The sequence below is a fragment of the Vipera berus genome (assembly GCF_964194415.1).
Source record: "Vipera berus genome assembly, chromosome: 2".
Taxonomy (NCBI): Eukaryota; Metazoa; Chordata; class Lepidosauria; order Squamata; family Viperidae; genus Vipera; species Vipera berus.
In genome coordinates this window covers 117,352,550-117,374,966 of record NC_138203.1, presented here as the reverse complement: position 1 = coordinate 117,374,966, position 22,417 = coordinate 117,352,550, and the positions used below count along the sequence as shown (strand labels likewise).

At 43.6% G+C, this 22,417-nt stretch overlaps 2 protein-coding genes across 10 annotated transcripts in view; one reads left to right on the top strand and one right to left on the bottom strand.

The window, feature by feature from the left end:
- The window catches only part of SMARCA4 (SWI/SNF related BAF chromatin remodeling complex subunit ATPase 4), a 106,472-nt gene extending 92,267 nt beyond the window's left edge, over positions 1-14,205 (top strand). For 4 of the 7 annotated variants that reach the window (XM_081317202.1, XM_081317200.1, XM_081317199.1 and 1 more), the window contains 6 exons: positions 3,260-3,513; positions 5,537-5,645; positions 7,299-7,400; positions 10,480-10,612; positions 13,511-13,650; positions 13,972-14,205. In XM_081317202.1, the coding sequence (XP_081173328.1) occupies positions 3,260-3,513; positions 5,537-5,645; positions 7,299-7,400; positions 10,480-10,612; positions 13,511-13,650; positions 13,972-14,004 (771 nt within the window). In that variant the 3' untranslated portion in view covers positions 14,005-14,205. The remainder of the gene's footprint in view (positions 1-3,259; positions 3,514-5,536; positions 5,646-7,298; positions 7,401-10,479; positions 10,613-13,510; positions 13,651-13,971) is intronic. The other 3 variants (XM_081317203.1, XM_081317201.1, XM_081317198.1) reach the window with 1 other exon arrangement.
- A 704-nt stretch (positions 14,206-14,909) lies between these two features.
- Positions 14,910-21,922, bottom strand: DNASE2 (deoxyribonuclease 2, lysosomal). Of its 3 annotated transcripts, XM_081317213.1 has the most exons (8): positions 21,767-21,922; positions 21,639-21,716; positions 20,301-20,410; positions 19,157-19,334; positions 18,599-18,680; positions 18,259-18,420; positions 17,083-17,280; positions 14,911-16,009 (listed from the first exon to the last, which is right to left on the bottom strand). In XM_081317213.1, exons 3-8 carry the CDS (start codon positions 20,390-20,392, stop codon positions 15,651-15,653), a joined length of 1,071 nt encoding a protein of 356 aa, XP_081173339.1. In that variant the 5' UTR covers positions 20,393-20,410; positions 21,639-21,716; positions 21,767-21,922; the 3' UTR covers positions 14,911-15,650. The 3 variants fall into 3 exon arrangements, with proteins under 3 accessions (XP_081173341.1, XP_081173339.1, XP_081173340.1); XM_081317215.1 differs by lacking the exons at positions 21,639-21,716; positions 21,767-21,922 and adding an exon at positions 21,280-21,474 and having other exon boundaries at positions 14,910-16,009; XM_081317214.1 differs by having other exon boundaries at positions 21,639-21,916.
- Positions 21,923-22,417: the final 495 nt, after the last annotated feature.

The window sequence follows — 22,417 nt, the reverse complement described above, 5'->3', positions numbered from 1 at the left end:
CTGAATAGCTGAGCTATGCATTCAAAGAGAAGACTTTGCCATTGGAGAGGCTAGCTCAGTGGTGGCGAACCAATGGCACGCGTGCCAGAGGCGGCACTCAGAGCCCTCTCAGTGGGCACACTCACCATGCCTCAGAGATGGCAACCGTCCCTCTTCAAACAACTGCCCACTAACTCGTCGAGGTCCCACGTGGCCGGATGGATGCATCCCGGCACAGCTGGTTTCCCTCCCCCCCCCCCGTCCCGCCTTGCATGCTCTCCTTTTCCTGGGCACGAACCACTGCATCGCCTCCTCAGCTGTTGGCCGGCCATCCAGCTCAGAGGCAGCTTCTTTGAACTGCTGGCGGTGGGCTGTGGAGCCCCAGGGGGCCGGCAGGCTGTGGCTGCTGACGGACACCGTCGGCCCCCATGCGCTCGCTGGCCTCTGTGTGCGGGGGCCGATGGTGTCAGGCAGCAGCCACCCCGGCCCTTGCCTTGCCCCATGGCAATGGCACCCCCACCCTGCCTTGCCTCACCCCGCAGGACGAGCCTCCTGCCTACCGTCCGGCCTGCCAGAGACCCCCTGGATTTCCTCCATCCCTGCCCACCCCTCACAGGCATCCATCCCCACAAGCAACATGGAGGTGACCACGCCCACCTTGGCCACACCCACCCAATCTGCCATGACCACCACAGCCACGCCCACCCAGTGGGCCACGCCCACCCGGCACCCGGCAATAAATAAGTGGGTTTGGGGTTGCGGTTTGGGCACTCGGTCTCTAAAAGGTTCGCCATCACTGGGCTAGCTATTAATCAAAAATATCAAGAAGGAACCAGACTGCCTCATCAACAATAGAGGCTTGCAAGTGAAATTATTTCTGCTTCAAAACTGAGGCAAGCTTTTGTTAGGTGACAGTTATGAAGAAGGAGGTTCTAGTTCTGTCCCACAGAGATTTTTCTTCTTCTTTTTTAGGCCCCAGCAAATTTCCATTGGTTTTCTCTTAGCCTTATATACGTGCAGCCTTTAAAAGTACATGACACCTTCTTCAGAAGCCCAGGCAACATCCTCAGAAGTATAAAATATGTACAGGACACTTTTCAAGATTCCAGTATGGCTCTAACCTACTTATATTTTACTTCAGCCTTTAGGAAGAGATTTAATAATCATGCCAGAACAACCTAGTCAGTGGCACAGCAGTATTCCACCTCTTACATCTTTTCCAGATATCCACAAATTAGTCACTAATAGACACATAGACACCAGGAGAGAATGCAAGGTACAATTGTTCATAGTTCCTTGATTAATTACATCCCATTCTCCTTTCTCTGGAGGAGGCTTTGGCTGAGCCAAGGGGTGAAATGCTGGTACAGTGGAAGGAACTGAGCAGAAACAGTCTTGCCCATCCTTGTATTTTTGTTCCAGTTGTGAGAGAAATGCAAAACAAGAAGTTCTGTGTATGTCAGGTTTTTGCACTGCTCTGTGTATTAGCCAAGGTTGAAATACGTTACTTGTAGTATAATAAAAGACACCCGTTCCATGAATTCACGTAGAAGTTCTCACTCTTATTGTTTTGAAAAATGGAGTAAATCAGAGTTGTTGTAGCTGTCTCCCAAAGGCCAAGCCTTAAAAAAACAAAACAAAAAGATCTCTGAGCTAGTATTTGCTTACATTCAGTCAAGAACCTTTCCGTTCTATTACACTTGTTCTTCACCATTTTCCAAATTTATCAGACTCCATATAAGACAAACAAATTCTACATTTCAGTTCCTTATCAGCTGGCATTGTGATGTCTATGGCTTAGTTTTTTCTAGGTCAGAAAACACCCCATAGTTGTACATGTGTGTTGCCTTGTTGCAGGGAGGGTGGCTAATGCTAGATGTAATGAAAAAGGGCCTTGGAATCTCAGGCTGTAATTTCCAAGGTGCATTTCTGTTCTCCTTGATCTCTTCAAACAATAGCATTATAGCTTATTAATATATTGAATCTAATACTATATATTTGCCTACCAATGATTCTGTCCTAGCCTTAAATATTTCTTGGGCAAAGGGGAAGTATGGGTCATGAGGAACCCTGTTATATTTCCCACTATCCAAGATCAGAAGAACAGAGCTGTCACCTATTCATTAAAAAGTGGGATTTCAGTCATAAATTGAACAAGCCTTGAGTTTAAAACCTAGATGTTCAAGGTCGAATGAAGAATTGTTGGACCTATTTGCATGTATATATCTTAATCAATTAAACTATCATTCCTTTTCACCCAGTATGCCATAATTCACTGTAGGTTAATTAACCAGTTTTCTCTTAGGGTCTGAACTAGTAAATTATGGGTAGAATTGGAGCCAAACAATTATTTCAAAGAAAAAGTACAGCAAGTATAAAAATAGTGCTGGGACTTGGTAGATAAAAGGAGGACTACAAATAAAATTGTTTCCTTCTCCCAGGCTGTTAGAAGTTTGATGCCATCAATTAAAAATTTTCAGGAGATAATGCTTTTTATTTCTATATTTCAATATTAAAGAATGGTCTGCTTAATTTCATTCTTTTTCATAAGGTACATCTCATAAGAGGTCCTGCAAAGCTATTTGAGGTCAGGAACTCTGTTTACTTTAAATATCATGTAAGGTACAAATGATGAACCATGTTGGCAGGCCATTCTCCATGTAAAGACTTTCCATGATTTGCTGACATTACAAAGCTGTCGCAGTTTCAACTCTAGGTTCCTTGGCTCTGAATGTTGAGTGAGATCCTCTAGCCATGTATGACTATAAAAATGAAAGATGGGTAGTTTTACTTCTGAGTTTTCCTACTTCTGTTATACATGGCCTTCAGTCAACTTGCTTCTTTTCCTCTCTTACTGTGCAATCTGAAGCATAAAAATTTATGGCTAACGGGTGGTTAGTAGCCTCAGGTCTCCTTGCTGCTTTGGAAGAAATTGCAACAGAACTGGCAGGAAGGGGCATCCCCACAACCTGCTCTGCATGGTTTCTACAGAGTCTTCTGCCTGTTGGCCCTGTTTAACATGAGAAGAAAAGCTTGTAGGTAAGAGAACTAGTTTTCCTTTCCACCTTTTAGTGTTGCAGCCTTCCATGATCCATAACTGACTACCCTGGGAAGTGATGCCTTTGGGGAAGCAGCCCACGTAGACATCCCATTTGCCTCACTGTGCTTAGGTGGCTCGGCTGTGTGTGAATGTTCACGTTCAGTCATTTCACGGTGTGCTGTTGTCCCGCTCGCTTTTTATTGTACTTGGCTGGCTGACGGCTGTTCTTATCGTCTATAGGCCATAGAAGAGGGTACCCTAGAGGAGATCGAAGAGGAGGTGCGTCAGAAGAAATCCTCCCGCAAGCGCAAGAGAGACGTGGATGTCAGTTCCTCAACCCCAACCACTAGCACTCGTAGCCGGGACAAAGACGATGACAGCAAAAAGCAGAAAAAGCGAGGCCGGCCCCCTGCTGAGAAGCTCTCTCCAAATCCACCCAACCTCACTAAGAAAATGAAGAAGATTGTGGATGCTGTGATTAAGTATAAAGACAGGTAACCGAAAGAAGGGACATTTCTCCCCTTTAATTTTACATTTTCATATCCTCAGCCATCAGTATTTCTCCTGGACAGATGTTTGTTTAGCAGTATCTAAAAATTTATTGATTGTGCTGTCTCTGGACTTTGAAGGGGTATCCAGCATGATGTGAAATACTGGGATTTATGTGAAAAACTACAGGTGGTCTTCGATTTATGATCACAATTGAACCCAAAATTTCTGTTGCTCACTAAGACAGTTGTTAACTGAGTTTTGCCTCATTTTATGACCTTTCCTGCCACAGTTGTTAAGTGGATTGATGCAGTTGGTAACACAATTGTTAAGTGAATCTGGTTTCCCCATTGATTAGCTTGTGGCAAAAGGTGATCTCGTAACCCTGGGCCACTGCAACCGTCATAAACATGAGACAGTTGCTAAATGTCTGAATTTTGGTCACAGGACCATGGGGATATTGCAATGGTTGCAAGTGTGAAAAATGGTCATAATTCACTATTTTCAGTGCCGTTGTAACTTCAAATGATCATTAAATGAACTGTTGTAAGTCAAGGACCAACTTATGCATGTCAGAGAGATATTGTTGAGAAGTGAAAAAGTGGAATGGAGTAGTGGGAAGTGAGTATGAGTGTCATGCTGGAACAGTGACCCAATATACTGGCTGCCTTATGAGTGAAGGTAAAGGTTTCCCCTGTTTGATTCTAGGGGGCGGTGTTTCTCTCCCTTTCTTAGCAGAGAAGCCAGTGTTGTCCAAAGACATTTCTCTGGTCATGTGGCTAGCATGACTATATGCCGAGGCACACAGAAAGCTGTTAGCTTCCCATTGAAGTGGTACCTATTTATCTACTCACATTTGCATGCTTTCGAATTGCTTGGTGGGCAGGAACAGGAGCTTATCCCATCGTGCGGCACTCGGGTCTCGAATCCGGCTGTCAGCTTTCCAGCTGATCAGTTCAGCATCTTTAACCACCGAGCCACCGCACCCCCTGCCTTAGGAGTACAAAAGCTCAGTTTTTCAGAGGGTCAGAGATGGTAGCAGCAAACCACTCACAATGCCTTCCTCCCCTACATGAATCTTTTGCACAATGCCACTTTCCACTGAACTGGAACTACAAATTTCAGAATTCCTAGCCAGTTTGATGTCCCAGTATATCTGGAGGGCATCATATTGGAAAAGGCTAACATCCATCCTTTCTTCTAAAACCATTCTCTGCCAGAGCCTCACAGCTCTGAATTTTCATTATAGTAAACATAATTGTTGCCTAATATTAGATAAAACTATTAAGCTTCCAGTCTTGACAGACCTATGACAAGCAGTTCACTTCCCTCTCTTCTATTGTGAAATGAAGCTTTGGTTTTAACAGATATTATTTCTCAGGTCTGATTCCTGTATTCCTGTATTTCCTGTATTTTGACAGGCTTCATCTATTGCATGCCAAGGTTTCAAATTCCTCAGCTAATGTAATGCTTCAGAGCCACATCAGAAAATGTTTGTATGATTAAACCTTAATACTGGGGGAGGAGAGCAATTTTCAGTAGGCAGATAGTATGCCAGAATAAAATACCAAACCTTTTCTTTCCAACCATAATCCTAGTGAAATTAAAATATTGAGGGAAGCAGGGGGTGAATTACATTTTTTTCAGTCGACTTTTTTTAAAAAAAACAATGTTACATGAACTAGCAGGAGAAAACTACTTTCATCAGATTTGCAGCTTGAAGTAAGTAGGTGTAGATTTAAATTTTCCTAGACATTGTATAAATAAAAATTGATTTGCTGTGCTTTGTATTAATAAATACACATTAATCCTGCAGGTAAAATAGGCTCCTTCGTGGCTCCTCCTTAGCTTCTAATCCAGCACATCAGCCATTAATTAGTAGGTGCACTTTAGTATATAAAATAGAATTGTCTCCATATTTCACTTCACTTCTTCAGTCCGCGACAGCCAGGGCAGCTGCCTCTGAACTGGCCTGCACTGGAAAAGGCGCGCCATGTTTTAGATGTTTTCCTTCACCTTGCCTTGCAGCAGCAGTGGACGTCAGCTTAGTGAAGTCTTCATTCAACTGCCTTCTCGAAAAGAGCTTCCAGAATATTATGAACTCATTCGCAAACCAGTGGATTTCAAGAAGATAAAGGTACCTTAGGAGTTGTTTACCTCTCTCTAAGTCAGAGAAGGGCCCAATGTTTATTTGCTTACTTGACTTATATCCCACTTTATTTTATGCAACTCAAGGCAGCACCTCCTATTTTCCCCACAATAACCACCTTTAAGGTAGGTTGGGCTGAGAAAAGGAGTGACCCAAAGTCACCCAGCTGTCTGCTATGCCTAAGGTGGCACTAGAAAGCCAGTTGCTAGCTCAACATTTTAACACCAAAGTGGCTCTTGATAACAGGGATGATGAAATAGGCCTGTTGCCCATCTTAAGCAGGATGCAGCACCTTGGATTTGAATCAAATAGGGTAGTGTCGCCTCATGTGAGAAAACAAACTGAGAGAAGCAGAGTGGCCCATAACCACAGCCGATTTCATTTCCCATACCCACTTAGCAGATGATATCTACTGGTCATGTGATGGGGAAACCACCTACTGCAGTTTCTGGTCATGTGATGGGAAAGCCACCTACAGGAGTTTCCTCACAAGATCACATGCCTACCTTCTATCCCCTTGTTTAGAAGAGGAGGCTGAGCCCTGTAGTTTTAATGCCTACAACAAGGTTAGTAAACTGATTTCCCAGTGCACCATAATTAACGTGCCATTGCAATTTCTAACTGGGATGCCCATCATTTTGCATTATTTCCGAGAACACTTTCTGATGCAGCTAGATGGCTTGTAAAGAAGTGTTGCACATAACTATAACTTTGGTAAGGTATAGCCCATTTGAAACATGGAAATGCGAGCCATCAATATTGCACTATGTCTTTTTAAAGCTGTGTTATAGGGTATGTCTTAAATAGTTAATATATTTTAATGCATTAAAGTGTATACATTCAAAGAATGCAGTAGCATGCTGGTTTCCTGAACTGGATGGTAGAAGACTTTGTAGTAGTTTGTAGTATCTCTGATTTACTGAATGAAGTAAAGCCATTCTATGTTAGAGAAGGTAACTTTTTAAAAACTTCAATGAATCTTATTTGCTTGTTTAGCTAAATTTTAATTTTAATTTCAAAATGCCCTCCCTTCAGCAACAACAACAAGATTAATGTGCATATTAAATCCTGAGTTATTCCCCTTTGTATTTTAACTTTGTAAAATAGCATTACGTTATCTGAGGCTTTCCAACTAGTTTCAGGACAAAGGGGATAATTTGGATTACCAAAGATCCACATAATCATCAATTGAGTCGCACAATTAGGGATTTCCCTTGAGGCCTTTTAAGGGCCAAAATCTCAGACAACCATCTTGCTCATTCAGTTGTGCAAGTTCATTTGTTCAACAATCAGAGTTTCAGTCAATACCCTCAGAAAACCAGTATTATTGAAATATTGTATAATTGAATATAATTGTACAACGGATGTTTCTACCTGTCTTTTAAGTGAACTAACAGCACAGGTGTTTTACAGAATCCATACTGATCTAACAATTTCTGTCCACATTCTTAATTTTAAAAGAATTTTTGAGGATACTATCCCTTTCAGCTTTAAGAATTGCTCCTTTTTCTCCTCTTAATTGCTGAAATATGCATACGTATAGGGGCATCATCTCACTCTGATGACAACTGTATGAAGGCAGGAATCTGAATCTTTTGTTCAATAAAACATAGTTTTGGTTTCTCCTCACTTCACTTTCAGGAGCGTATCCGGAACCACAAATATCGCAGCCTAAACGATTTGGAGAAGGATGTCATGCTTCTATGTCAGAATGCTCAGACTTTCAACCTTGAAGGATCACTGGTAAGACATCTTCCTGCAGTTAGAACACGCTCTTGACACTAAAAAAGTTGCATAGTTTCTATGCTGTGTAAGCAGATGGGTTCAGTATACACACACATATTCACATACACACACACACACACACACACAAACACACACACACATATATGTATGTACGTATATATATATATCTGTTTCAAATGCTAATGCAACCAACTGAGTAGATTGTCTTAGGGCAGCCACTTTTTTCCATTCTTCTCCCCAATTTCATATGGAACACTAGATTGTTGGAAGATTAGAGCAAGATATATGAAAGGATAGAACTCAAAAATGCTCCATAAATCCCTAGTAGTATTAAAAATGGCCCTATTTTTTAAAATAAAACCATAACAACTAAGGGCATGGGACCTCCGGTTTGTCACGCAGCCGCTATGGACAGCTGGGAGACTTGCTCTCTCACTTTCCCCAGTCCAGCTTCGCATCGCTGGGGGGCCCTGAAAAGGGCCAAAAGCTGCCCTGAAGAGGTGACCAGCAAGGAGGGGCGCTCGCGGGAGAGCTGCAACTCTCCCGTTGGACCTAGCGATCCCTCCAAACCGGCGGACGAAAGGAGTGGCCATTATGGCTTGTCCCTAGGCTGTGAACAGCCGAAGTCACATTTTCCACCAAGCAACTCTTAAAGCAGTGCGGAAGAGACTGGGTGAGATCTACCTCTTTTACACCCTAACTACTTTCTGTACCTACTTAAGCTGCTAAGCATTTTCCCCCCTGCGGTGAGGGAAGGGGGATTTCAGCCCTCCCTCCAGAAAGAGCGGTGTTTTAAATGTTGAAAAAGTAACTGAATACCATTTGGAACTTTATTTCTCAAAGCATGTGGATTGAAAGATTTTTTATTTCCTATTGTTCATTGTCTACTTCTGTTGGAAATCTGGATTCTTTCTTATGAAAAAAAGAAAGAAAAACTGAAAAGATTAAGACAACTTTGGGACTCAAAGGGAAACTTTAAAAGGGGCCTGGCTGACTGCCCAGGGAAATAGATAAGATACATAACCTTGAGAACTTTGAAACAACAGCTGTGAAAGGCTTTGTGTTCCCTATCTAGAAAAAAAACCTTTCTTTTGGATTTTCTAAGTGTAAAGCCTTTACTTTAAAATACCAACATGGAAGAAGACCAGGAACAAAATTTACCTATAGATGAAGATCAACAAACTCTTGCTATGTTAAAAACACTAATCCAAATTCTTACCACAACCAATGAAATACTAAGAGGCTATGTGAAGGAACAAGAAGACAGCCCAGATATGAAAGCCCAAACTTTGACCACAATTAAAGAACCATCTATACAAAATACAATAGAAAAAAATGAAACATTCAAGTACCATGACAGAAGAATCTACTATTAAACAAATATTGATATTTCAAAATGCAGAAAAGACATTGACAACCTGGAAAAAAGAAAAGGTTTCTTATACAACTCAGAAGGAACTAGGGGATCTAGAAAAAGAACAGTTGGATGAGAAGACAAACAATTCAGAACAACTACATTGATATGGAAGAATAAAGAGATGACCCACTAGACCTACAAGTCCTCTCAAAAAAATGGCAATCAGATGGTTTTGCCAATATCAATTAATATACATGATATTACAAGGAGATTGGTTTGATGGCCCAAAAACAAGGACATGGAAGATGATTTGGCAAAGAAAAAAAGCTAGAATAAGACTCAAGAAGAATAGATTTTCGACCATCTTACTGAAAGCTGAAACAGAATGTACTTAAATAGATAAGATGTGTATGTTGAACACAAGACATTGTTATGAACTGAGATAAAGAAAAATTTTGGTCATTAAAATTTAGCAGTATAAATACTAATAGCTAATTTGAATATTGATTTGTGCATAAAGGTCATGTAAATGTGAATAATGTAGATAAGCTAAAAACTTCTTGTTGAAAGTAATAAATAGGCTATATGGAATGTTAAAAACAAAAATTATCAGTTTAAGCAAGAGATAGCAGATATAAAGAGGAAGAGAGGAAGCATTAAATATTGAAATAAAAAGAAATTTTGATTACTACTTAAAAAACAACTGAAAATTAACAAAAAGGAAGGATATCATATTGTATCCTTAACTTGTTGACATAGAGGGTGAGAAGTTAGGTAAACGGGATGTGTATTTTGAATATTAGATTTTGTGAGGATTGGTGATAGATGAATTGGGAGTATACTAAAAATCTTGGGAATGATAAATATCAAACATTAAATCTAAATGTTAGTGGAAATTAAAATTGAAAAATCTATTAGGTCATTGATTCTCTAAAACAGACATGTCAAACACAAGGCCCGGGGGCCGGATCAGGCCCACGAAGTGGTTTCATGTGGCCCGTGAAGCCACCCTGGAAACAGTGAGGGAACGGCCCCCACTGCCTTGGCCCTGGCCCAGAGACCCTCCTTCTGCCAGAGACCCTCAGATCTGTCCCACTCCTGCCCAGGCCCCCATAGGCACCCTTGATGCGAACGATGTAGAGCTGGCCACGCCCACCCAGTAGGCCATATGCACTGTAGCCATGCCCACCCAGTAGGCCATACGCATTCTAGCCACGCCCACCCAGTAGGCCACACCCACCCTGGCCACGCCCACCCGGCCCCCTGAGGGCAACCACAATGCTGATGCGGCCCTCAATGAAATTGAGTTTGACACCCCTGGTCTAAAAGATTGTACATTAAAACAATTAGAATATGTGTAAACTAAAAACTATGGATATATGTAAGAAAGTTACTTTCCATATGATGGATAGGATAAAACTTGTCTTTTAATTTACAAATAGACAGTATATATGAAGGGAAAAAGAGAGGAAATATTTATGGTAGCAATTTGAAATCTGTACTAATGATATCTGTATGTAATTGAATTACTACTATGCAGCCACCATGTTGCTTTTCAAATATGTGAATGTAATATCAGAAAATCAATAAAATTTGTATTTAAAAAAACAACAGCTAAGGGCATGGACTGAAGATAAATATAGAACTTAGCCCAATGGAAAGAAAGTGTTAGATCAATCATGATTTTTACATCTTCCTTTCTTCTATGGTTTCCTGCAGATTTATGAAGACTCAATTGTTCTGCAGTCTGTCTTTACTAGCGTGAGGCAAAAAATTGAAAAAGAGGAAGACAGCGAGGGAGAAGAGAGTGAAGAGGAGGAAGAGGGAGAAGAGGAAGGATCTGAATCAGAATGTGAGTTTTTTATTCTGCCTTATTTTCTTTGCAAAACAAATGTGTAAACTTTTTAGAAAGAAATCTAAATGGTTTCTTCCAGTTGAACTGAACTCCTAGTAACTTCATGGATACACCTGTGTCATTTTCCTGGTAGCAGTACGGAAGTAATGTGCTTCCTCTGGGATACTTTTCAACTTCAGTGACAGAACTATAGAGTTGGAAGGTACCTTAGAACAGGGCTTTTCAACCGGTGGTACATTGGCATGTGGCAGGTGGTATGCGGCCCTGCCCAGCCTAGCCAAGTGTAGCTGGGGAGGGAATAACCCAAAGTGGCACTTGTCGTGAGAGAATCCTCGGGACCTGCAGGGCTGCTGAGGCGAGGCAAAGGCCCCGGGATCGGCACTTCCAGTTCATCCGGAAGAGAAAGGAGGAGGAGGGGGCAGAGACAGGAGAGGCTATAAAAGGAGGCAATTTGGGCGGGAGAGGGAAAGGGGAAAAAAAGATGCAACCTTGGGAAGAGGAGTCATCTGGAGCTGCAGCAAAGGAAAAAGGAGGAGGAGGGGAGGGGGGGAGAGAAGAGATCAAACAGGCCGGCCGGGAGCCGATCTACAACTTCTGTGGCAGCCATCCGTGCCGGCGTGCACACAGGTGGCAGCGACAAACAGGCAAGAAACGCAGCTGGGGAGATATCGTCCTCCATGAGGAATGAACAAAGGCAGCATCGACTGGAGGTGAGGCACGGAGGGAGGGAGGGAGGGAGGGAGGGAGGAAGAAGATGGCAGTGAGAAAGGGAGGTGGAGAGCAGGAGGGAAACAGAAAGGAAGGAAGCGTTGGTTTCCAGCTGGGAGGCTATACCTTTAAAAGAAAAGAAAAAAATGAAGGGCCACCATTTGAAATAGGCGAGAGGAAGCCAGCTGCTCGAGAGGAAATATTTATTGGCAGAAGTGAAGTGCCATTTCAGCAGTTCGGTTCTGGATAAGCTGAACAACAAACCGGGAGAGTGGAAGGATTCTTATGTGATTTTGTGACTTTGAAGTTCTGGGATTTGTGCAATGTGGGTTTTGCATTCTTAAGGAGTGTTTGGCAATTTCTATTGTGGCTGATGGCTGATGTCCCATGTTGGATTTTGGGTTCTAATTCTATTGCTCTGCTATTGTTAGCTGTAAGTTTTGCTGCAAGGGATTTTGAAGTATTTTTGTCCTGAATGGATTTTGCCTGTACCATTCGTTTACTTATGAATGGAGCCATTTGGGGAGGCTGCCTTAGCCGGCAGCCAGTACTTGCTACATTTTTTTTTGTTGTTGTTTTTCTTAAGTGCTGGCTGCTGGCTCCTTAACTTTCCTTTCTAGCCAGTAGCTAATTCTTAAAGGGGATGCGCTTTTTAAGCTAGTTCCCTCAGCGGCTTGTCTTTTCTGTCTCTGGAAGCTTTTCCTTGTTTGATAAATATATGGAAGAGGAAAAATAATGGGAGTGGGTTTCAAATTCTTCCTTCAGGAGGAAGGAGATGGCAATGAGAAAGAGGGAGGGAGGGAAACAGGAAGGAAGAGAGGAGGGAGGGGGATTGGAATGAAAGGGAGGGTCTGAAGGAAGTCCCCCCTTAGCACTTAGCCACCAGCAGCCCTGCCATTGACTTTGCTTGTCAGAAGGTTGCATGACCCTGAGACACTGTGACCATCATAAAAATAAATATGAATCAGTTGCCAAGCATCCCAATACAAATCACATGACCCTGGGGATGCTGCAACGGTCATAAGTGCGAAAAATGGTCATACGTCAGGGCCATTGTAACTTTGAACAGTCACTAAGCAAATTGTTGTAAGTTGAGGACTACCTGTACTTTATCACTTTTTTCCTTTTGGGGGGGGTCATCAAGTTTTTGACACTTTGCTAGCTGGTACTCGAATATTGCCATATCCTAAAAATGGTACAGTTGGTGAAAAGGTTGAAAAGCCCTGCCTTAGAAGTCATTCAATCCCCTACTCAGTGCTAGATCCATAAGAGAATCTCTTGACAGATGCCCATCCAACCTTCCTTTGAAGTCCTCCATGAAGAGCTCATGTCCTATACTGTTTTAGTAGCAGACAGCTTGTAATCAGGAGGTTCCTCCTAATATTTGCCCCAAATCTTCTTTCTTGTAGTTTTAACTTACTGGTTCGCGGTCTTTCCTGTGGCTCAGTAGACAAGTGTTTGCAGCCCTTCTGGCAGCATATCGGAAGATGGCTATTATATCTTCTCCTAAGTCATATTTCTTTAAACTAAAGATATCCATTTTTCATAGGACTTGGCTTTCAAACATTTCACATCTTAAGTGGCCTTAGTGGCCTTTTTATGAACTTGCTCTACTTCGTCACTGCCTTTTTTGAGTCTTGGTGTTCAGAGCTGGATATAGTATTCCATGTTCCTGATATTTCTGACATGCATCCACCTGTGATCCTGTTTGGGTTTTGGAGATAGCAAGACCTGGCTAAGTACTTCTTGTTAAACATAAGGAAAAACTACGAAAATTATGATGGGCTGATAGAGAAAATATCTGGAAGCCTGAAATTAGAGCCATCAAGAAAGGCTGACATTTGACAGGGTTAGGATCCAGAGCTTGTGAGGAAAGCCTCATCCTGCCCTTTTTGCAGCATCCTTAGGTGTACATAAAAGGCTGCTTGATTTTTAATAAGAAGAAAAAGATGTTTTGGTGTGATTATTTCACAAAACAAGCTAGGTTATTAGGCTTAGGAATACAGTGAAGCAGATTAATGGAGTGTTTGGAAGTACAGATATATAAGTAAAATTGTGTCTATGTCTCACGTAATGTGTATATGAAAATTAGGACAGATTTCAACCTGTTTCAGTCATAATTCATAATGGAACAGGAATATAAACTCATAGCCAGCTTCTCAGTCTCGCTCTGTCTGTTCTTCCCAGCTCGTTCTGTCAAAGTGAAGATTAAACTGGGCAGAAAGGAGAAAGTACCAGACCGAATGAAAGGCCGCAGACGCACCAGCCGTGGGTCCCGGGCTAAACCCGTAGTTAGTGATGATGACAGCGAGGAAGAGCAAGAAGAGGTAGGTAAAACAATAGCTTTTTCCCCCCAAGGTGTCGTCAGTGATCCCAGGAGGAGAGATCTAGTGCTTTTGTTGGAGAGAGATGGTCAAAGAAAGAGAGGGTGTTTTCCATTTAAATAAGCAGAAAGAAAACACAAAACCAAGTTCTACTTTTCAAAAAGTTACATGGTACAATGAGTAAAAATTTTAGACCTTGGTTCGTCCGTGAGATTTCCTGGGTTATTACTGGTCTTTTGCCTGCCTGCCTACTTCCCAGGACAGTCAGGAAGATATCCGATACATTAAGGTACAACTAAAAAATATTTTCCCCTTCTCTCCTAGGATCGCTCAGGAAGTGGCACAGAAGATGACTAGGTGACATTCCACGATGGAGACCTCAGGCATCACTTTTTCCAAAGCAGAGGTGCTCTAGTCCTTTAGCTGCAATGGGTAGCAAGAAAAGTAGTGTTGGATGTGGGTAAACTGTATAAATTCTTCCATATTTATACTGCAGTGAAGATGTAGGACTTACTTGTGTCTTGCCTTGTCCTCACATCGGTAGCGTTTGTAACAGCATTGTTTTTGTTTTTTTTTTAAAAAAAAATTATGACTGGGGGAACACTTGATTTTTTTTTTAATGGCAGTACTATTTTCAGTTGCAGTATTGAATCACTGTAGTTTTAACCTGTGGGTGCATGTGTGTAAGCAGTCCACTTCCTAGTACTGTACTTTATGAAACAGGTCAAACAGCCAGCTGCTCCCCCCAAAGCAAGGAGAGGGTGGCAGGGGTAACTGTGTCAGCGTCACTGGATTTCAAACAGTAATAAATTAAGCAAAACAAACAAACACCCCACCATCACCGTGGTGCATTTGTTAAATGTGCTTCTCTTTTACTGTAACATCTGGAAAGCTCCTCCCATCAGCTCAGTAAGGTCTGATATTTATCTATCTTCCGGATCCACTCAGAGAATACAGAATAACAGAGTTGGAAGGAACCTTGGAGATTTTGTAGTCCAACCCTGTATCATTTCAGACAAGTGGCTGCCCAGTCTCTTCATGACTATGACAACTATGATTATGGCCTGCTTAAAATAGCTGTCCAGATGTTCCTAAATCCCCGTCTGGCTTCTCATCTGTAGTAATAGTCAAAGGAGATGGCAGGTTGCAATTTCTTATCATTCCAGATTGCACAAGAGATTTTGACCAGGCTTGTTTTTGTAAAACAGATATTTAAAGAGTTTAAAGATGAAAACATCAGAACACGTCTTTAAAGCATCTTAGCTTTTATTCATTTTGTCTCTGGTGCTTTACTCTCATTCTGAAAGTCTCTGCTTCTTTTATCCACGTCTATGTTTGTGGGAGATCATCTTGCATGACCTGCTGGGCAATGGAACAATATTCGTGGGCTAGCCAAGAACGAGAGGGGAGGAAGTTGCTCCATTTCAAATTGAGTTATTTTCTGGACCATGTATTCTGTAAATCTACAGAATTATGATACACATGTGGAAGTTACTCAGTAAGTTTGTGGTTGCTGTGGTTTAAGAGATGCTGAATTTAAACAGGCTACCATGGCCTTGTTGAAGGCTTTCCAGTTACTCAGAAGGGGCCAGGGAGGCTTATCTTTAGATCAGCCTATTTCTCTCACACTCGTAGAATTTGCACATTAAAAAAATATTTCCTTGGAATACCCAGATTTTGGAAACTTATACAAAATAAATACTGTATACATTTTTATTACAGGAAAAGAATTTCCTTTTGTATTTTTCCATTTAGCTCATGTAACCCCTTGGAATTATTATGTAACAGGAAAAAGATAGTGATGGGAGCAATCCAGAACACAAAGGGACCATTGCTAGAACTTAATTTTCTGAAAAATAAGGAGACCAATGCCACAGCACAACTCCCTGCATTATGCTGTGTAGTGAGTTAATATGCTGTGAAGAAGACAGGTAGGGACACTACTATGCCTTCGAATCAGTCTCTTTCCCAGTTAATTGAATTCTGCTCCCCATCTTAGCCAATTAGAGTCCGTATCCTGTTGTATCACAATCCCTATAGTTCTGTACCAAGGAGTGGAAGCTTTTCCAAATTGTGACATCACGGCAGCAGATGGTACCACCCCCACGGTGTTCCTCTGCACGATTACGGTTCATGTCTCCAACACAGGTCCACTCCGAATCACTCTCTATTCCAACACACCACTTGGAATGGTCCGATGTGGAAAAGAAGGGGGTGGCTGGGTCCTGGAATGCCAGTTGCTCCACATTGTAAACTTTGTATTGTCCAGAGCAGTTGGATGCCAAAACACCATGAGACTTGAGCCAGAATTCAACATAGAGATCAGTAGCAAGAGCCTGGGCCAACCAGCCAGAGTATAGATCTGGGGAGATGAAATACAGGTAGTCTTTGAGTTATAAGTGTAATGAAGCTTGCCCATTACACTTGTAACTCAAAAACTTGTAGAGCAAATCTTGTACCTCGGATGAGATCACTTCCTTGCTCGTTAAAATGCACGTGGCTTGTTAAGCGAACATAAGTTATCTCAGAGTGGGGAAGGCCATGGAGGGCCTAGTGATGGAACAGGACCCCCAAGGCCTCCCTGGCCCACTAAGATACCGCATGCTTCCCCCTCCCTTCCTGCCACGCCAGACTCACCTCGAAAAGATCCGTATCTTCTCTGCCGCAGTTCCTGCTGCCGCCTGGATCTAAGGCCGGGGAATGCTTCCGCACCCTGCCACAGCCCGATCCAGACTCTGGAGGCCTTTTCCAGGCCACTGCCACCCGGATTTGAGGCCAAGAAATGCTTCTCCCCCTGCCCCAGTGCCCCAATCTGGGCTCTGGAGGCCTTTTCCAGGTGACTGCTACCTGGATTTGAAGCCGGGGAGTGGCGCGGAAGCCCTGATTCAGCCTCCAGAGGCACGTGGAAGTGTCCCCCAGCTTCGGTTCCATTCTGTGTTGCAGAGAACAGAGGCCTAAAGTACCATGAGATCACGCGAGTTCAGTAGCGTGAGATCTTGCCCCACTGATCTCGTGTGATCTTTGGGTTACTTTAGGCCTCCATTCTCTGCAAACTCACTGAAGGCCTGGAGCAGCCAAGAAAGCGAAGGATCTCGATCTTTGCAGGGTGAGTATTGAAGGCCTGGTGCCTGAGGAAGACCCGGGGTGGGGGTGGGGAAGGAGGGGAATAACCAGGGTGAATGTTGCAGAGCCACTGCAGTCACTCGTAAGGGCAAACGACTGCTCTTGTGCTACAATATTTGTAACTTTGGGACTTGCTCATAAGCGCACTCATCACATAACTTTGAACGAGCATTAACACTCGTAACTCGGGGATTACCTGTAATAGTAAATGAACTTATGAGGATAGTTTTAATATAATTCGATGGCCATATTCCCTTACCTCTCTAGTAACTCCACTGCTTTCTACACCTACCTTCCCCCATCATTACTTACCATCATGAAAGAAACGGAATTTTGCAAAGCTGACAAATTCCTTGCCCCCTTTTGATGTCAGAGTCACCCGGGAGTTCCATGGCTCCTCCTGTACATGTTGCCCCTCAGAAGCATTCAATAAGGCAGGCAGATCCCGGGCAAAGGCCACTGGCACCTGGTAATCATAGACATGGGGCTCCGTGAAGAGCAGCTGATTCCCTAAGGCAGAAATATAGTGTACAGTGTTAGATTCGTTGGCTGGGAGCGCATTATCATCCTACTAGGGAAAAAAACCATTTTGACACCTCTGAGAACAGCTAAGGATATTTCTGTACTGCTAGGGTCTCCAGTCTCACAAAGGCCCATTGTTTTCTCCATTTGCCAAAGTTGACCAGCACTTCCTCCACACGGTCTACACGAGAACGCCAAAACTGGGCTCCTGGCAACATGTTGCCACATCCCCACTCTCACCATGCTTGTGTAATGAGGCTAAAAAAAACACCACTATTAACTGACTGGTTTTCCAAGGCACCTTATTGACTGTTGGGAAGGGGAGAAGGCACGAAGATAGGGACTCTTGAAAACAAACTGCAATCCAGATTTTTGGGATTTGGAGCAGCTGAATATGGCTGATAATGTTGGAAGCTAGGGATATAGCACTACCCTGTGTGGAATCTGCCTTTGTTTCTCCATAGGAATGGTGTGCTTCTTGAAATGGAATCATATGGAGAGATGGTGAAGGTCTATTGCTTGTTCATATGCTATTCCTTTGTGGGGACAAGGGACAGACTGTTCTTCATTTTTGTGGGAAGGCTTGGCTGGCATGATTAGATGACTGGATGACATATTGACACATGCATTCCAGGGAAGCTAGTGTCAAAATGTTTGGCTGGAATTCTTCCTCATAAATTTTTGTAGCCTTTGAACAATAATTTTAGAAGTTATGCTTCTTAGGAGCATGAACCTATAAATTCCTCTTTCCTTCATTTCCATGGTAATAGCTCTGCTGCCTTGACTATCCTATCTACATCTTCATAATCCATTCATTCTCCTGCACAAGCCACAAGTTCGGGAAGATTTTAGTTTGGGAAAGACATTTTAGCACTTCCTAGCCAAATGCCCTGAAATAATCCCAAGATTTTGATTTTCAGCATGGAGTTTTTAAACATCCTAATGTTCCCCAGCCCTCACACCTACCTATGGCTTTGAACTGGCTATAGGGGTAGGTGACACACAGAAAGCTCTGTCCATATGTCAGGGCAGTGTGGGGCCATGCATACTTCTCATCCAGTTTGGGAGGAAACCGAGGTGTGCTGTGAACGAGCCAGAATCCTTGAGTTCTGTCCAGAAAGATGACCCCTGGGGGGGGGGAGGAAAAAAACCAAAGCATGCAGTCAACCTCTGTCCAGCTGCCTTGAAGTCCCAGAAGTGCAGCACAACGTGGCTTGTCTGCTCCACCATAGACTAAACTGAAGAAAAGTCCAAGACTGCAGGTCACAGCTAGCCTCTTTGAATACATTTGATGCAAGGGCACTACCTTTTGTATGACCCTTAGAACCAGAGGAACTTTCCTGGGGAGGCTCATCGTTGTACAGGACATAGGCCACCTCTTTCTCCCTCTGGAGGGAAAATAAAAACACAGAGCAAGGTTTTTCAAACAGAACTTGAGTAGCTTCATGAGAGATTAACAGTAAAAAGAGATTCATTTCAATGCAAACCTTTAGGTATCCATAGCAATTTTTAATGGGGTAACATTTCAAACCTTTCTCCCCAGGGGGCATTTATGTCCATGACGTGACTTATTGTTTTAGATCTTGACCAGAGGTTCTCGGATTTTTTTTTTTAACTAACAAGATCCACCATTTGAAAAAGTATACAGCCTGACACCAGCCTCAGCTAATGTGGCCTTTACCACAATTTTGCATCCAATCCCTTTCCTGGTCAGATGGACCTTTTTGTGATGGACAAGTAGCCATTGGTGTGATTCAAGAGAAATTCAAGTAGAAACTGGGTCTTTCCAGTGAGAATCATATTACCCCATGACCACAATTTTTGAGACCAAGAGAAACTGAAACTGCTCTTTCTGCAGACTCACCTGCCTGTTTGCAGCCTCCAGATACAGCTGATTCAGTGTTCTGCCCACAGCTCCCTCAGTACTGTTCATCAAGCTCCTGCCTTGCACCCAGCCCTGGGTACGTCCATCTTGATACATGTACTGCATGCCTTCTGCTAGGGAGCTTTGATGGGACTTGGGCAGCTTGTAAACAATAAACCTGTAAAACAGGCCTTTAGAAATCGCAACCAGCCCTTGGATGAGAAAACTATTTAATTTGTCTGAAGTGTGCAACGTGACTTCACTGTAGGATTAAGAAAGGAAAGGAAGTGAGGAGATAGAGCATATTAGGGATGTAAACTCCAGAGGCAATCTAAGAAAGTGGACTCACAGGATTTCAAAGATAGCTTCACTGAGAAATAAGGTTTTTCTCAGCAGTGGCACCTACATTACAGACCAGTTTTCTGCCAGAAATCCAAATGATTCAAATCACTTCTGACTTTTAGAAAAACCTTAAAAGCTAAGATGTTCAGAGGGTATTTAAGGCCTCCAACCTTTGGGGCTCCAGGGACCGGTTCCATGGAGAGAGGTTTTTCCACAGACCGGAGGGTGCCTGGTTTTGTGTGCTGCCTGCAGCTTGCAGATGGGGCTTTGCTTGTTTGGGCAGCCCGGTTGCTGGCATGCCGGGGCCCAGTACTGGTCCACGGAACAGGGATTGGGGACCCCTAATTTAAAATCAGTCATCAATACATCCATTAGGAATTTTGTTTGTAGTAATTTATGAAAAATTTGGGTAGCTTTAAGGATTGTTTCTACATTATATCTGTACTTCTGTCTTAATTGTACACCACCAAGACTCCATGTAGAGTGTGATTGTTGATGAATACAATAAATAAATGCATTTTCTGACTAAAAGGCAGCCAGGACAGAGTGTACTGCTTGCATCTCTTGCACAAGGCATTTCAAATATACCACTCATCTGTTCATGGATGGCTGCAGGGAAGGAGTTGGGGTAAACAACTGAAAAGCCCTAAAAACTGCCAGGGAAACAGGAAGGCCAAGGAGGGAAAGAGAGAGGTGGAGAATTTAGTTTACTTTTTGTAAATTGCTCTAGAGACTTTGATGAAAAAGGCAGGAATCTTTTTTGAGAAAACAAAAGATAAAGCCAGGTAAAACAGACACGCACCAGTCGACGGGCTTCCCAGAGTCATCATAGCAGGAAATGCTCCCATGCACAACGTATGTGTGAGCCAAAGACAGTGCCAGAATGAGCAGCATCAGGATTTTGCAGAATCCCTGCAAAGAATGAACAAGAATGGCTAAAAATGAAAGGACAATTGCCACGTTCCACCATTATCCTAATATGCCTGTCAGTATACCCATGAAAGGGGTTCCCTTTTTAAAAAAATTATTTAACCGAGGGAAGTTTTCTAACGAAACATTCTTTAAGGGGAGGAAAACTGGCTTATTGTCCAACATATTTTCCCTTTCCAATATAACTATCTCAATAGTTGATTCTCTTAAATTTTCTTCCCAACTTATTTTCACTTCCCCACTTAGCAAATGGAGTTTATAATCCTGAAATACAAATTATTTTGTACTGCATAGTCCCTGGAGGTCTCTACTTACAACTGTATTCAAAGGACACGTTCACACTGTACCATAAAGCAACCACGTGTGCTGGATTTGCACAACGGAGAACTAGACGGCTTCCTCATCACTCACTGTACCACGCGAGCACTGCCTAGTATAGTCGATACTTATCGCCTCTCGGGTCATGTGAAAAATGCATCTTTCATTAAAGTGCAATTATTATTTCACACACACACACACCCCCGCATCCAATAACTCAGATTCACATTAGGAGGACAGCCATGGCACACAAAACTCAAAAGAGGAAAACCAACAGGCAACCCAGAATTGGTCTAACCCAGGGGTAGGCAACCTCGGCTCTTTTATGACTCATGGACTTCAACTCCCAGAATTCCTGAGCCAGCTATGCTGGCTCAGGAATTCTGGGAGTTGAAGTCCATGAGTCATAAAAGAGCCGAGGTTGCCTACCCCTGGTCTAACCAAAAAGATTTACATCTCCGCGCATCTCATCTTAGTCCAAGGACTAACGCGGAGAAATTAAATCAACCTTACCCAACCTTGATGATCCTCACCTATCTTAGACTGGGGCGCCCACATTCCCGGCGCAGCATAATTAGGGAAAATGGGAATTGGAAAGCCAACGCTCCTGGAGGGCGTTAGGAAGGCTGAGTCGTAATCCTAGACAGGGAGAGTCAGTCCTCCCAGCGTTAAAGCCGTCGGGGGCGGAAGACACCGAAAGAAATCGCCGAAGAGGGAGGGAGCGAGGACGTACAAAGCGCTCGCCCGGCGCTCTGCAATCCGCGAAGGCGAGCTCGCCTCTCCCCCCCCCCCCCTCGCAGACCCTTTTCTGACTCAACTCCCCGGGCCCGACGCCCACCGCCTGCCGAGGAATGGGCTCCTCCCCGCCTCGCCTGTTGTTAGGCTGACTCACTTGACCGTAAAGAAGCTTTTTCCGACGCTCCGGAGGACGTAGTGCAGCCAACGAAGGGGGACAATGCGGACTAGACTCTTTAAAACAGCTCCCTCAGCGCTGCCCCGTCCTAAGGCGCCGCGCTTCTCCGCCTCGCTCCCGGTGAAAGGGAAGGAAAAAACGGTGAGCGAGCTTGGCAAAAGCTCAGCCGGCAATACGGTGCAGTATTTACTTCCCTACGGAGAAGAGCATCATGTGCCTTGGCCCCACCCGGCCCAGTTGGCGGCGGCGGCTCTTACAGCAAACCCCGGGCGGAAACCGAAAGCGACGCCAAGCCCGGCAAGCGCCGGGCGGGGGTGGCGGGAAGCGTTTGGCGGCGCTTGCCGATGCCCAGGCGGCTGCGCTTGGGAGTAAAAGAGGGAGGATGGTCAATTTAAGTGCCCCAGCCGCCTGCATTAAGTTGCAGGCTAGGTCAGGGGTAGGCAACCTCGGCTCTTTTATGACTCGTGGACTTCAACTCCCAGAATTCCTGAGCCAGCTATGCTGGCTCAGGAATTCTGGGAGTTGAAGTCCACGAGTCATAAAAGAGCCGAGGTTGCCGACCCCTGGGCTAGGTGGAAAATCGTATCTACTCTGTGGTTTGTTAGGAAAAGGACAGCAGGAAGGTTTGCTGTAGTTGTCAAGGGTCCTTAGATCTTAAAACCCTGCGGCTTTGCTTCCCCATTAAGTTCACTGCCGGGGAATCTCTTGGCGATCTTCTGATCTTCTATCCTCCGGCCACTAAGTGCTGACCCTGCTGT